Here is a 16,230-nt window from a genome sequence, read left to right as displayed (position 1 = left end):
CCCCCCCCCCCCCCACCTCGGTCTCCAGCCGCCGCTCGGTCGCCAGCCGCTGATTCGGTCTCCAACAGCCGAAGCTCGGTCTCCAGCCGCAGCTCCGCCTGCACCCGCCGCTCGGTCGCCAGCAGCCGCAGCACCCAAACGACGACCAATTCCCTCGGTCTCCAGCAGCCGCAACTCCATCTCAGCACCGAAAATCCCCCGGAACCCGGTCAACGCTGGGCTTTGGTTTCCGGCTTGGTTTACAAGCGTAACCCGGTGACTTCTAACCTTTGTTATTTCATTCTTCGTATTATGCTAGTAGTAGCCCCTGTACCTTGACTTGCGTTGGATTTGTTGATATTGTCTGTTGTCTGTTGTTGCTGTGGTCGTTTCTTGCACTGCTTTGGATTGGGTTATCGGCTTGGGAATCTGTTTTTGGGGCTGTGGGTGTTGAGTCCAGTGGTGTTTGCTCTCTAGTTGAGTTTAGTTTTGTTCCTGGATTATTCCTTTGAATTTGTGTGAGCCTTGTATTTCTTGCTGCTGCTTTGCTACTACCATCGTTTATATTTTTATATTTTCTTATACTTTCGTGTAGTTGTGGCTATGGGCGGTAATGGTTGGATAGGGTCATGTCCGAGGGGGTTGGGGCGTGGGGCCGTGGTGGGGGCGGGGGATGAGGAAAGGGAGTGGGAGGGAGGACAAGGTTTGGCCGCGGGGGGTAGTGGAGGGCGTGTGGATAGTGATGGTAGGTTGAGGGTTGGGTCTTGGAATATAGGAACCCTTCGGGGTAAGTCCATAGAGCTTGTGAAGATTCTTAGGAAGAGGAGGATCAATATTGCGTGTGTTCAAGAGACCAAATGGGTAGGGTCTAAGGCTAGGGAGGTGGATGGTTACAAGCTGTGGTACTCTGGGAGCGAGAGGCGTAGGAATGGAGTTGGCATCTTAGTAGATGAAGAGCTTAGAGGTCAGGTAGTAGAGGTGAAGAGGATCAACGATAGGTTGATGACTATTAAGTTGGTCATTCGGGGGGTTTACCCTGAACGTGTGTGGTGCATATGCGCCGCAAGTGGGATCGGAGGGGGAGGAGAAGATGTGGTTTTGGGAGGCATTGGAGGAGGTGGTGAGAGGCGAGCCTAGCTCAGAGAAGATTGTTGTAGCAGGAGATTTCAACGGGCACATCGGGGCGTTACCGGGAGGCTTTGGTGATGTGCATGGTGGTTTTGGTTTTGGGGAGAGAAATGAAGAGGGGGCTACTCTATTGGAGTTTGCAAGGTCCTTTGGGCTGGTGGTGGTGAACTCGGGCTTCCCGAAGAAGGACGATCACCTGATCACCTTTTGAAGCGCGATAGCCAGGACCCAGATTGACTTTTTGTTGCTTAGGAAAGGGGATAGGGCGTTGTGTAAGGACTGTAAGGTCATCCCAAGTGAGAATCTTTCGACCCAGCATAGGCTCTTGGTTATGGATTTGGGTATAAAGAAGAATAGAAAGAGGAGGAGTAAGGAGTGTAGACCTAGAATTAAGTGGGGCGGCTTGACGCCAGTGAATGCGTGGGAGATAGGGGAGAAGTTGGCGGGAATGAGGGCGTGGGAGTGTAGGGGGGACGTGGATAGTATGTGGGATAGGGCGGCTAGGTGCATCAGGGAGAATGCAAGTGAGGTGTTGGGTGTTTCTAGGGGCCGGGCCGGGCATCATCGGGGGGATTGGTGGTGGAATGAAGAGGTGGAGAAGAAAGTGGGGACCAAGAAAGGGGCGTATGCTAAATTGGTTGAGAGTAAGGACGAAGAAGAGAAGCGGGTAAACAGGAAAGAGTACAAGCTAGCTAGGAAGGAGGCTAAGTCAGCAGTCACGGCAGCTAAGACGGCCGCTTTTGAGAGCTTGTATGCAGGGTTACAGGGGAAAGGAGGGGGGAAAAAGTTGTTTAAACTCGCTAAGGCTAGGGAGAGGAAGGGTCGTGACCTCGATCAGGTGAGGTGCATTAAGGGGGGGACGGTAGAGTGTTGGTGGAGGACGGCCACATTAAGAATAGATGGCAGTCGTACTTTCATAGGCTCTTGAATGACGAAGGGGATAGAGCTATTGTGTTAGGGGAACTGGAGCACTCAGAGGAGTGTCGGGATTTTAGCTACTGTAGACGTTTTAAGGTAGAAGAGGTTAGAGAGGCTATTCGCAGGATGCGAAGGGGTAGGGCGACGGGGCTGGTGTAAGGTTGTTGACTGGATTGTTTAATGAAATCTTCAAGACGACAAAGATGCCCGAGGCTTGGAGGTGGAGTACCATGATCCCTCTCTATAAGAATAAGGGTGACATCCAGAGTTGCAATAACTATAGGGGGATTAAGTTATTGAGTCACTCTATGAAGATTTGGAAGAGAGTGGTCGAGGTGAGGCTGAGACGGATAGTGTCTATTTCGGAAAACCAGTTTGGATTTATGCCTTGCCGCTCGACGACGGAGGCAATTCACCTGGTGCGGAGGTTGGTGGAACAGTATAGGGAAAGGAAGGAGGACCTGCACATGGTATTTATCGACCTGGAGAAGGCTTACGACAAAGTCCCCCGGGAGGTGCTTTGGAGATGCTTGGAGGTGAGTGGAGTACCGCTGGCATATATCAGAGCAATTAAGGATATGTATGATGGAGCGAAAACTCAGGTGAGGACGGCGGGAGGAGACTCAGAGCATTTCACTGTCTTGACAGGATTGCATCAGGGATCTACTCTTAGTCCCTTTTGGTTTGCGTTGGTGATGGATGTGTTGACGCGGCGTATTCAAGGGGAGGTGCCTTGGTGTATGTTTTTTGCAGACGATGTAGTTCTGATAGATGAGACTCGAGGGGGTGTGCATGACAAATTAGAGGTGTGGAGGCAAACTCTTGAGTCTAAAGGGTTCAGGGTGAGCAGAAGCAAGACAGAGTATGTGGAATGCAAGTTTAATGACGTGAGGCGGAAGAATGAGGTAGTAGTGAAGCTGGAATCACAGGAGGTATGTAAGAGGGATAGTTTCAAGTATCTCGGGTCCGTGATCCAGAGTAACGGTGAGATTGACGAGGATGTCTCGCACCGTATTGGGGCGAGATGGATGAAGTGGAAGCTCGCGTCGGGGGTGTTGTGTGATAAGAAGGTACCGCCCAAGCTGAAAGGCAAATTCTACAGGGTGGTAGTCCGTCCGGCCATGTTGTATGGAGCGGAGTGTTGGCCAGTTAAGAACTCCCACATCCAAAAAATGAAGGTGGCAGAAATGCGGATGTTGCGCTGGATGTGTGGGCTGACTAGAAGGGATAGAGTTCGGAATGAGACTATCCGGGAGAAGGTTGGTGTGACTCCAGTGGAGTGCAAGATGCGGGAAGCCCGATTGAGATGGTTCGGACACGTGAAGAGGAAGGGCATGGATGCCCCGGTTCGTAGGTGTGAGAGGCTAGCGTTGGATGGTTTTAGGAGGGGTAGGGGTAGGCCGAAGAAGTACTGGGGTGAGTTGATTAGACGGGACATGGAGCAGTTACAGCTCACCGAGGACATGACCCTAGATAGGAAGGTCTGGAGGACGCGAATTAGGGCAGAAGACTAGGGCCGGTTTGGGTCGCTAGTGTAGGGAATTACTTGGTAGGGTTTTTATTCTTGTTATGATTCCGTGTTCCATGTTTTATTACGAATCTGTGTGCTTTCCTCTGTTTTCTAATACTTATGGGTGCCGTATTTATGTTATGTAATCTAGTTCTGTGCTGTACTATAAGTTTGTGTGGTATCTCGTGACTTGAGCCGGGGGTCTATCGGAAACAGCCTTTCTACTTCTTTAGAGGTAGAGGTATGGACTGCGTACATCTTACCCCCCCAGACCCCACTAGATGGGAATACACTGGGTTTGTTGTTGTTGTTGTGGTATTTATCCCAAGTCAGGATCTATCGAAAACAGTCTCTCTACTTCATTTGAGGTAGTGGTATGGACTGCGTACATTTTACCCTCCCCAGACCCCACTTTGTGGGAATATACTGGATATGTTGTTTTTGATATTAAGCTACAGTTATTTGGATGAAAAGAAATGCACAAATTTTTGAGAGCAAGTTTGAATATGTAATTATTATTATTAAGTACAAATGATATTAAGCTACAGTTATTTGGATGAAAAGAAATGCACACATTTTTGAGAGCAAGTTTGAATATGTAATTATTATTATCAAGTACAAATGCTATCTCTTTACTATTTATTGGGCGTAACATGGCCATTGCAAATGATATGGAGGCTAGGATAGACTTCTTGAGTTCATTGCACATTCAATAGTGACGTTGACCTGTAAATATCTTTAAAAGACCTTCTGACCTTTTAAATACAAACATCTTTTAATGATAAAAAAGCATATGGCTAAATTATGATTTCACCATAACCTTTGCTTTGATTTAAAAAATCATTTTTTCTGTCTCGAATTTCTTTATCGATTTTGGCCAAAGCATCCAAAATCATTTAACCATACCAAGTACGGAGCTCACACCCACAACCACGTCGTGTCGACACTAGAAGCATGTTATATCAATCTGAATATTGTGTCCAAAGTTACCCACTAGGAGCATCTAACAAGGACCAAGCAACTTGGAACCTAGAGAATTGAAAAGAGGCTCACATGTTGGCAAAGGAGGTATTTATCCAAAGGGGAAATGGAAGTGTCAATTAAGAGCTTGTTATCAAGCATTCCCACATATCTCATGTCCTTGTTGCATGCGTATATTAGCATTGTAGGGAAGTTGAAAGAACTTGGGAGGTATTTTATATGGGACAGTTTAAGTGGAGAAAGAAAATTTCACTTAATAAATCGGGAGACTATCCCCATCCAAAGTGTTAGGGCTTAGAGTTAAGGATCTAAAGGGTCATTTGGTTGATAGTTACAATTAAATGCAAGAATTTGTTAGTAATGCAAGAATTTGTTATGCAAGAATATGTAATGAAGGGAACTAGTTATGAAGAAATTACAATGAATGAATTATTTCTTTGGGTGTTCTGTTTGTTGCTTAGTAATTAATCTACATTATATAATGTTTAAAACAAGATTTTTGTTTAAAATTAAAATATTTGTTTAAAATAAAATGCTCTGCAAAGATGTGCAAATAGACGAATGTGATAGTTTGCATTTAAGTGTATGGTGATAAGGGTGAAGGGAAGCCTTGGAGTAACTGGTAAAGTTGTTGTCATGTGACCAGAAGGTCACGGGTTCAAGCCTTGGAAATAACCTCTAGTAGAAATGCAAGGTAAGGTTGCGTACAATACACCCTTGTGGTGGAGCCCTTCCCCGGACCGGCGCATAGCGGGAGCTTTAGTGCACCGGCTGCCTTTTTTTTTTGGGTATTAATCCCTATAGTAGTTACTTCATCTTCTACTCTGCCTAAAACATTACATAAATGGCTAAAGACATATGTAACCCCTAAAACATGACACGATTTGTTCGTTAAGACACGTTAACTTAGCAAGTGACCAAATAGACACTAACTTAACAAAAATGTCTCATAAACATCTCACGCTGACATGGAAAATGATGTGCTCAACACTTCCAATTAAATGTGTGATAACTTAACTTGAGATTTATTTGTTTTCCCACTTTTCAATTTCTTCCTTCAAATTCTCTGTGGCCAAACCTGCGACAATCCCATGCCTTGTTTACAAAAATCAAGATCATCAAAGACTAAGTAGGCATTTGGCCATGAAAACCAAAAACAATTTCACTTTATTTGGAACTTTTGAAGTTGGAGTTGAAGTTGTGTTTGATCTTATTTTTGAAAAAAAAAAACAGAATTTGGATGTACTTTATATAAATATGATTTGTACCCCCAATTTCTAAAACCTAGCAAAATTACCCAACTTAAGATTATCTTGCAAGAAAGCAACAGCTATTGGAACATTTGCTCTCTAATAAAGATCTACATATCAAACATCCATACTTAAGAAGCCAATCATCTAGGCTACCATTGACCATGAACTCATAAATCAGGGTCTTACAATCATTGCTCTAAAAGTCAGTACCTGAGCGTGTAGTTACTAACTTGGCAAGACGTCAACAACAACAACAACAACATACCCCGTGAAATCCAAAAAGTGATAAGGTCTGGAGAGGGTAGAGTATATGTAGACCTTACCACTACCTCATGGAGGTAGAGAGGCCGTTTCTAAAAGACCCTCGGCTCAAGTGCAGCAAATTCAGGTACAAAGAAGAGAAAATAAATTGTGAATAAAGTGCAACAACTAACATGAAAACAATGCGAAGTCTACACGAGAGAAACAAGAACAACAATAAAATAATCAAAACACAATAAACATTGGAGTATGATAGACCCTAGTACAACAACAAACACCAAGCAGCCTAGACCCTAGAAAAGCAAGACAACACTCCTACCCGACTGACCTTCTAGCTTACTACGCATCCTCCACGTCGTCCTATCTAAAGTCATGTCCTCAGTAACCTGAAGCTACGCAATGTCATGTCTAATCACCTCTCACCAATGCTTCTTCAGTCTACCCCTACCTTTCCTCGTACCAACTATATCCAACCTCTCGCACCTCCTTCTCACTAGAGCATCTAGGCATGGCTCTTCACATGCCCAAACCATCTCAATCTCGCTTCTCTCATCTTGTCCACCACGGAGATCACTCCCAGCTTTTCTTGAATATCCTCATTCCTAGTCCTATCAAACCTAGTATGCCTACATATCCACCATAACATCCTCATCTCCTCAACATACATCTTCTAAACATGGATTTCTTGACTGGCCAACACTCCGCCCCATACAACAACGCCAGGCTAACGACCACTCTATAAAACTTACCTTTAAGTTTCGGTGGTATCTTTTTATCACACAAAACTTTAAGAGACAAATCTCCACTTCACCTATACCGTACTAACATGGTATATGACATCATCATCAATGTCCCTACTTCCCTGAACTATAGCCCAAGATACTTAAAACTACCTCTCTTGGGGATAGCCTGTGTCAAGTTGCACTTCCACGCCTACCTCATGCAACCCCTCACTGAATTTGCACTCCAAATATTGTGGTTTAGTCATGCTCAACCTGAACCTTTTAGCTTTCAGAATTCATCTCCACACCTCCAACCTAGCATCAACTCTGCCATGTGTCTCATCAATCTATAAATGGGGTGCTTTTTAAAAATCAAAAGGTTGGCATATATTAAAAAATACAGTAACAACCAAAAGTGAAATGAAAATTGTGAAAATAGGTTTTGAGTTATTTTCTAAATCCCATTTGATATTCTTATGGCCAAACAATATTTTTTGAATAAAGTGACACAATTTTCCAAAATAAAGTGAATAATTTTTCATGGCCAAACGGCTCCTAATATGTGGCAACTTATAATAGTATCAGCCTCATGATAAGAACATTACTTATCCATCCGTCCATCTAAGTCTAAAGGGTCTTTGGTACAAAGACAAGTTATACCAGGATTACCAATGCAGGGATTAGTATTGCAGGGATTGTAGTACTGTAGTACTGGGATTATATTTTATCAAGTGGTTGCTTCATTATATTAAAAATTAGATACATCATGTATTGTGTTTGGATTTAAAACCTTACAAACTCTTTTTTACAATTATATCCTTGAATTTTTATGGGATTATCTACTTCATTTAACTATTCAAGTTTCTCACACTTCACCCGATGCTAGAAAAATTAAAACATGAATAATAATCCTCACTCCGCTTACAACAACATACTCGGTGTATTCCACAAAATGGGGTCTATGGAGGGTAAAATGTACACACTCCATATCGCTACCACTTCGCTTAGTTGATCATTTATTTTATCTTATACTTAAATCGACCTATTTGATCTAGAAAAATTTAAAACAACAAATAATTGCAATATTACACAGAAAAGAACAAAAAAAATGTAACACACACTATGTAAGAACAACATAGACTATTGATGATATAGTTTCAGCTTGTGCAGGGAAGATATAAAATGTAAAATATATTTCTAGTGATTAATACTTTCTGGAAGCAAACATGGTTTGGAAAGTTGAGATCCTTGAATCGTTTGTTGCTCCATGAAATCAATACAACAACAACATACCCAATGTATTCCCACATAATGGGGTCTGGAGAGGGTAGAGTGTACGCAGACCATACCACTACCTCAGGTGAAGTAGAGGGTTGTTTCCGATAGACCCCCCTACTTAGTACCGATAACAGTATAACAAACACAATAACAAACACAAGAGATAAGTGCATATAAACTAGTACGGTATGCAAAATAAACTATCAGTATAACAAACACAAAGGATAAGTGCATATAAACTAGTACGGTATGCAAAATAAACTAACACCACTAGCCACAAAATACTACAACCACAACACCACGAACAAGAAACTCCAGACACAAAAGAACGCTCCCCTACTATTACCGACGCACTCCCACCCCCTAACCCTCTACCTTAATCTGCGTCCTCCACACCTTCCTATCAAGGATCATATCCTCCGTAAGCTGTAACTGCTCCATATAATGCCTAATCACCTCCCTCCAATATTTCTTTGGTCTACCTCTACCCCGCCTAAAACCATCCATAGCAGTGTCTCACACCTCCGAACTGGAGCATCAGAGCCCCTCCCCATCACGTGCCCGAACCAACGTAACTTCACTTCTCGCATCTTGTCCTCCACCGAGGCAACTCCCACCTTCTCCCAAATAATCTCATTTCTCACACTATCTTTCCTGGTATGCCCACACATCCATCGCAACATTCTCATTTCCGCCACTTCCAACTTTTGGATGTGGGAGTTCTTAACTGGCCAACACTCCGCTCCATACAACATAGCCGGCCAGTCTACAAATCCCATCGTGAAATCAATCCCATCGTAGCATTTTGCTTTAAAGTGATAAATTGTTAGATGGTTTAATCTTGTGTGGGTGATGCTGAGCATTGTGAAAGAAACTATATTTAGCTAAGCCTTTAGAAGAAAGAAGAGACGATGCAAGGCATGGGAAGTTGCGCCGCTAGCACTTATATGGATTGAATGTAATGACAAATTCAAAACAAGTTACATGCTCGTGACCCATAACAACTAATAGAGCCAACATTTTAAAACTACTAGTTTTTTTTCACAACTACATACCCAACATTTCTAACTTTACTAGCTTTTATTTGGCATAGATAAATCATTTTACATATTTAAGAGATATTTGATATAGTTGGTGAACACCAACATTATTGCATATGCAAATAGCTACAACATTAGTATTGTCAAAGCACGCTTAAACCCTGAAGCAAGGTGCAAAACATGTTTGAGCATTGCGCCTCACTTTATGGGTGCTTCAGTGTCGTCATCAAATCTCTAAGGCATATTTTTTCTTGCCAATGAGTGTTATCCCAAAGATGTGACACTAAACAATTGATATTTCACTTTATCATATTTTTTTCAATTTCTTTGGCCATATGTTTGTCATTTATGCTTATGATTATTAATTTTGGACTACACATACATATTTGTATTTTTTCTTCATTTGGGCCCCTTTTTAATAAGAGATCACTATATTGCATTTTGCGCTTAAAGCCCCAAAGGACCTTAAGAGTTTTTTTTTTTTTGCTTTTTTAACACTGTACAACATTCACATTGGTTCACCAACATTTTGCATATACATTAAAATGATCCAACTACATGAGAGAAGCATAACTTTATTTTTTATAACAAGAGAAGCATAACTTGACAAGTAACATTGTACAAGAAAGGCGGCTTATATAAAAGCTTTAGCCTACATACAACATAGTAAGTGTTTACTCTCTACAACTAACAAAGTTTGATATTCCTATAAAATTACCTACTCAAATAGAATGAATCTAGACAAACTTTAAACACAACTTCATTGATTTTCTTTATTTTCATCATTCCCTCAATTTCAAGGTGGTTAAATAACTTGAGTTCAGAAAATGTTACCTTCTCAAAAAAAATCGAGTTCAAAATGTTTTGAATTAAGCGAAGTATTATTTTGAATTAAGCTAGCAGGATAAGCAGGTACGATCCTCAATAATATAAGAAAATATTTTGACTTAAGCTAAGTAAGTTGGTTCTTTATCATTAGTTGAAATAGAGCGCTCAGGACAGTACACACGTAGATAGTTCCATTGATATAGTACTGGAGGAATAAAGTTGTTGGATTAGTACTATTTGAATAGAAAAGTCGGGTAGTACCACATGAACCCTTTTTTTTTTTTAAAAGGAAATTAGGATGAAGATCATAGGAGAACAAACTTGTGTTGCCACAAAGGCAAACAATTAGATGAATTCTTCACATCTGCATAAGTATCGGTCCATTAATTACTCCGTACATGTACTAGTGAAATGATATAGATACCTTGTAGAATAGTCAAAGTGTGAGCAAGCAAGCTCAAACACCATAATTATTACAAGAAAAAGAACCACGTGAACAATATATCTCTCAAAAATCAAAACTATCCTGACATTACCCTATGACTAATGCTATCGTGAGACAAATTGATTGCAGCCGTCATGGATCCATAAGACGAGTGAAATGGAGAACATGTGTATTGCCTGCTTGACCAGATATCGCTGGCAATCCACATGCCCTAAAACTACCGTAGATCCATAGGCTGGACAATATAAGGAAATAAATATGTTCATCTTGACCGGAGCACTTGCAATCCACGGCGAAATTACGAGGTTATCATGTAGCACTAAGTAGGCAACAACTACGTGCATACTGGGAGCTAACTGGACAAATATTTACTATTGAAACATGATAAATGTTGCCAAAAATTTCCAAAAAAATAAAGAGACAAGACCACTAAAACTATTAGAAGAACAAGAAATGTTGACAGGACCGAAGAAAGGAGAAGACTTCTTATTGAATTGACCTATAGCAATGTAAAAGATGGGCAGATTACATCAGAGTTTTAAGCCACCTTAAACATGACAAATGAATATTCTTTAGACCTAAGCAAGAAGTCATTGGAATATACTACCATGTCTAGTAGAAAATTTTGAATTATTCACTACCACCACCTGGATTTGCTGCATTTAAGCCGAGGGTCTTTAGGAAAGAGTGTCTCTACCTCCACGTGGTAGTGGTAAGGTCTGCGTACACTCCATCCTCCCCAAACCTCACTTGTGGGATTTCACTGAGTATGTAGTTGTATTCTCTAATATACACTTCACTCAAATATGATGAATTTTTAACATATAATGAATTTCCACAACTTCAAGAGAGCAAAAACAAAAGCAACCGCCTAAGGCCCCCTAATTTGAGGGGCCTCATTTTCTTTTAACAATAATAGATTATAGGCTTTTATTAAAAAATTAGTATTATATTATTTGTAGAAAAAAATAAACTTCTTATGCAAGAGTAAAGAATTTTGATGTATTTAAAACATATCTCAAAAAAGATTAAATGCATTAGTTATATTAACAAAAAAAATTATTAGAAGAAATCGACTATGATATTTACAATTTTGCCACTTAGAATTTAAAATATAGATTTTATAAAAAAAAATTATGAAAATTTAAGGCTCTCATTTGATTTAATTTTCGCCGTAGGCATCTGCTTGAGCCGGCCCTGCCTAAACGGACTAAAATCAATAAAATGTGATATTCCTTCTCGTCTACATCGGGCTTTGACCCAACAGAGATTAAAATATATATATATATATATATATATGCGATCTTTCAACCAAAAAGAAGGAAGAAAAAGGGAGTACGTGGAAAATACCCGATTCCAGGCGGAGCCAAGGTGGGTTTGAGCATTATTGGCTTGATTGTTAAGGTCTTCAGATGTGAGCTTCTTTGGAAGAGGTAAAGGTGCAGCATCTTGCGTCGCTTCTCTCACCCAATACGTATAAGACGGCGCCGTCGCCTCATTCTGTTTCTCTGCTGCTGTTGCTGTTGCTGTTGCTGCACCTCCCTCCATTCCTTCCTTCACAAAAATACGAAAGATCGAATTATTATGAGGACAATCGGTCAAAGGTAGTAAAGATGTGAAGGATTTTAAATAGTGATACGTTTAATAAGTGGGATCTGTGTTTGCTGATTGGGAAGGTTCTAGGAAGATGAAGAAATGATATGATTTGGGTTTCGTTGGGTATGCAGACAATAGCGGCGGCGCTTACCCAGCTTTCAACTTCCAAAATTAACCGACCCTAGCTTCCAAACTTGAGCACTGGGCATAAATGGTCCTTTATCTATGGAGTACACCTAAAATAGTCCCTTAAATATATATTTAACGATTTTAGTCTCTAAACTATTCAAAAATTTATCAAATTTAGTCTGTGTATTCTTATACAAACCACTGTCGTTCATACTAATGGGAATTCATACCTCCGTTAGGTTCCCTCTCCCACTAATTTTTCCCCCAATTTTATCAATTCCCGCTCTTTAACTTTCTATATTGCTACTTTCTTCTCCCTCGTCATTATCATTTGACGCCAATATTGAAAGCTTAGAATCATGACTTTACGAGCAGAAGGCAATACAACTCCTTTTTATGGTGAGGTTTTAAAATTCAGATCTTTATTTTTCTCAAGCTTTGCTGTAAAAAAGTTGATAATCAATTTGTTAAAAAGTTGATAATCAATTCTTCTTATTTTTTCTTTGTTCCATAGATTCTATACACTATGCCTTAAAAATCAGCATCAAAGTAATCCATGGTGGTATTATGAAGCACCAGCCTAGAAGATGTTATTTTGGGGGTTGTGTTCAGCTCATTGGTCATGATGTTTCAGAAATAAAGTTATCACAATTCAAGATTATGGCCGAGATATATGGATATAGTAATGATTCAATCGTATTTTGGCACAAGTATGGTAGACTGGGTGAAAAGATTAGGCTTATTTCAACTAATTTGGAAGCTAATTTAGTATCCAAAAACATTCCTGGAGATAGAGTAATTGAAGATTTCTTTGAGCATTTAGACTCTTATATTGAAATGAATGTTGGAAAAACCTTCGATAAGGAACAAAATAGGAATAGTTCAAGTGACAATCAACAATCCGCTAGAGGTACCAACAAAGGGGGAAGGGCTGAATATTCTTCAAGTGGTGAGGAATTTGAAGACTCGGATAATGATTTCTCATATGAACGTGATACATTAGGAAGCAGTGAAAATTGGGTGCATGTATATGAAGTTAACAAAGAAGAGCGGAAAAAGATGGCTCATGAAGAAGGAGATTCTGATTGTGTTAATTCTGAAGCTTTCGTGATACAAGCATAAAGAACAAAAGGTTTACAAGATCTTGTAGAAGGTTCAATCTTCGGATTGTCAAAAGATCAAGTGTCGAATTTGCAAGTGCTTGAAGACCTTTTGGAACCATTACAAAGCCTTGTCCAAATTGAAGAGAGAATGAGGGATTTCAAAATCACATAGGCACCTCAACTAAGGGCATTGTGGTCTTTTAAGACCTCCCTTTTACACTCCAAAAGAGCACCCTTCATTAAGGGCATTTTAGTCATTGTTATATAATAGTATAAATAGACCTTTTAGCTTCCATTTTCATTAGCTTGGATGAATATTGAAAGATGACTCTTTAGAGTGTAGTTCTTTGTCTTAGTTTAGTGTAGAATCCGAAATCAGGGTTAATGTTAAGTGATGAATTTCACTTGTGTTGACAAATTGGCAAAAAAGGTGCAATTGAGGGAGGGTGAATTCCTTTGGTTCACCTAAGAGTGATGTTTGATCTTACATTGGTGAGGTGTGTTTGAAGGTTTGATACATCTTCCTGTGTTAATCATTGGTGGAAGTGAGGGTCTCTCTGTCTATCTTTACATTTATGCAATCTTCTTCTTCATCCCTTTTCTATGTGTGGTTTTCTTTGTCTTGTGGTTGCTGATTTTTGTTTATTGAGTCCTTAATTTTCAGTTTTTAGGTTTAGATTTTGTATCATTTTGTATCAAGAGCCATGTATTAGAGTTGTTCCCACAACTCTAAGTCTTGGATCTAAGAAAATATCACAAAAAAAGAGTCTAGAGTCACGAAAATCAAAAAAAGAATATAGGTGTTTTACGTTTTTGTACTTGGACAGCATTTTAAATCTTAGATCTACATGTTTTCATGTTGTTTTGTTTGTTTCTAGTGCTAGATTCTTGTTCCCTAGCACCTAAGAAGACTAGATCTAAGTTTGGAACAAGATTTGGCTGTTTTTTAGCTAGATCCACCATTGTTGAGGTGTGTTTGAAACTTTTTGAGGTGAGATCTCATAGTGGATACATTGTTTGTGGTGTTTTGTGGCTGATTTTATGTTGGTTATGCTTGTCTTGGCAAAAGGAACCTAGATCTAAAAGAAAATTTGAATTTAGGGTTCATTTGCATGTTGGTCAAACTTGGTTAACACTTGAATATTCATCTTGTTCATCCATGATCTTCATATCTTAGTGAAGAAGAATATTCAAAGTGTTTGTTTGATCCAAAAGGAGGGAGAAAAGAAAGTGTGCTTGTTGTTTGTACAAGAATATTCCCTAGCATATTCTAAGTCTTCCAAAAAGGAAGAGGGGATAAAGGGACAAGCACGTATAATTGAAAGTACACTTGAGGGGACCAATCCATTTTGAATTTATTTGAAGCTCTAAAAAGGCTTCAAAACCTTCATTTTTTCCACTAAAATCGAAATTCTTCTTCCCTAAAGGAATGTTTGGCCAAAACAAGAGATTTGGGATTTGAAATTTTTGAAAAGTGACCTCCAACCACAAGCTGCCACGTCATCACTTTTATGAACACCAAATTGGGTTCTAAATTAGATTTCCTAGCTTCTAATTGTTTTTCTAGTTTCAATTTTGTTTATTCTATCACTGATTAGCAAACTAGTAAGTACCTACTAGGTTGATAATTAGTTTAGAGTCCGTTTGTTTCATGTCTATGATTTTTGTGTCCTTTTTTTGTTTGTAAGTCATCGTAGTTTGTTGGTTCAAGTCTATGCATCATTTTATTTGAGTCTTATCAAACAAAAATCGATTCCGGACCAAGGCATATTCACCACTTAATTCACTTACCAAGTATTGTCAAGTATTCAACACTTGTAAGATCAAGTGTGAGGTGAGATCCAAGTGTGAGTGTGTGAGGTTATTTGAACTAACTTATTTGTTATTTTGTAGGCGTTTTCTCTTAGGTACCTTGACAATGGAAGGAACAACATCATCAACTCCTAATAGTTATAGTATTTATGCTACCCCAGATTCTTTTGAAAATTTCCATCGGCACCTTGAAAGTCTACGCAAATTGATGATTGAAGCATGCCATCTAAGCCGAATCACCACTAACCAAGATACTAGCAGTTTGCCTAGTATCAATTCTCCTTATGTGCAGGTTCAAGATAATATACTTCCCCCAGAGGATTCAAGGAGAGTTCCTCAAGAACAGATGGTTAATGGTCAAATGAAGCTCCTAGCTAAGAATTCCAACTTTGGGGAAAGTGACAAAGAGGTGATGCAAGAAAGAATTCTTGACAAACTCCCTTGTAATGAGAGCTTCCCAAAGGAACAAATGGGTTGTCATGATCCAAACCTAGGTGAAGGTCATACCTCATGTGAGCTAAAAGGTAACAATGTTATCTCCTACACTCTTATAAACTTAGAATGTCGTGATGTGGCTAGTAGTAGCCAAATAGATGTAGTTGATGGTTTGCTTGGAGTAGAATCACATGAGTCTTCCCTTTGTAATACTCTTGGTATTGCTAGATTGCATGAAGACTGATACGCCCAAATCACAACCTTCTTATGAAAGTGTAAGCGATCGCTGTCAAATATAGAACCCAACTGGGTTGGGTGTCGAATCCCACAGGGAATACTGTGTTTACTAACTATTGTGGATGTTATTAGACTGTTGATCGAAGATTCCTGAAGAAAAAAGAGGTTTTTGATTTATCAATTGTATAAAAATGCTTGTCACATAAAATAATCCACTTGTTGATTGTATTCAAAAAATAGTAATTCAGTAAGAGTAGCCATACTAGGGTTATGGTTACCAAGATAGTTAAATATCTAGGGTTGTGAACTGTTTTGAATTCCCTATAAACAATTCTAATTACAAGAGTAATTGAATTCTATGGTTTACCCATTAGTTTCTCAACTTAAATGAGTAATTTTATCCCTTAATTCTTTCAAACATAAGGAACATATTATTTATTCAACTATATTCTCACATGGGTTGATCCGGTGAAGGCATCTACCATCTATCCAAAGGTTAAAGTCTTTAGATTTGTGTAAACCCTTTCTTTTCCCAACAGGCATTTTTCCATTCGAACAAGTGATGTTCTTGGGCT

At 39.5% G+C, this 16,230-nt stretch overlaps 1 protein-coding gene across 5 annotated transcripts in view; it reads right to left on the bottom strand.

Moving 5' to 3' along the window:
• LOC107870853 overlaps positions 1–12,382 on the bottom strand; it is a 31,775-nt gene extending 19,393 nt beyond the window's left edge. The window contains exons 1-2 of one of the 5 annotated variants that reach the window (XM_016717529.2): positions 11,983–12,382; positions 11,694–11,897 (exon numbers count right to left, since the gene is read on the bottom strand). In XM_016717529.2, the coding sequence (XP_016573015.1) occupies positions 11,694–11,891 (198 nt within the window). In that variant the 5' untranslated portion in view covers positions 11,892–11,897; positions 11,983–12,382. The remainder of the gene's footprint in view (positions 1–11,693; positions 11,898–11,982) is intronic. The other 4 variants (XM_016717528.2, XM_016717531.2, XM_016717530.2 and 1 more) reach the window with 4 other exon arrangements.
• Positions 12,383–16,230: the final 3,848 nt, after the last annotated feature.

Source organism: Capsicum annuum, chromosome 5 (assembly GCF_002878395.1).
Source record: "Capsicum annuum cultivar UCD-10X-F1 chromosome 5, UCD10Xv1.1, whole genome shotgun sequence".
NCBI classification, from domain to species: domain Eukaryota; kingdom Viridiplantae; phylum Streptophyta; class Magnoliopsida; order Solanales; family Solanaceae; genus Capsicum; species Capsicum annuum.
The sequence above is the reverse complement of the archived record's forward strand: the minus strand, read 5'-3'. Positions and strand labels throughout refer to the sequence as shown.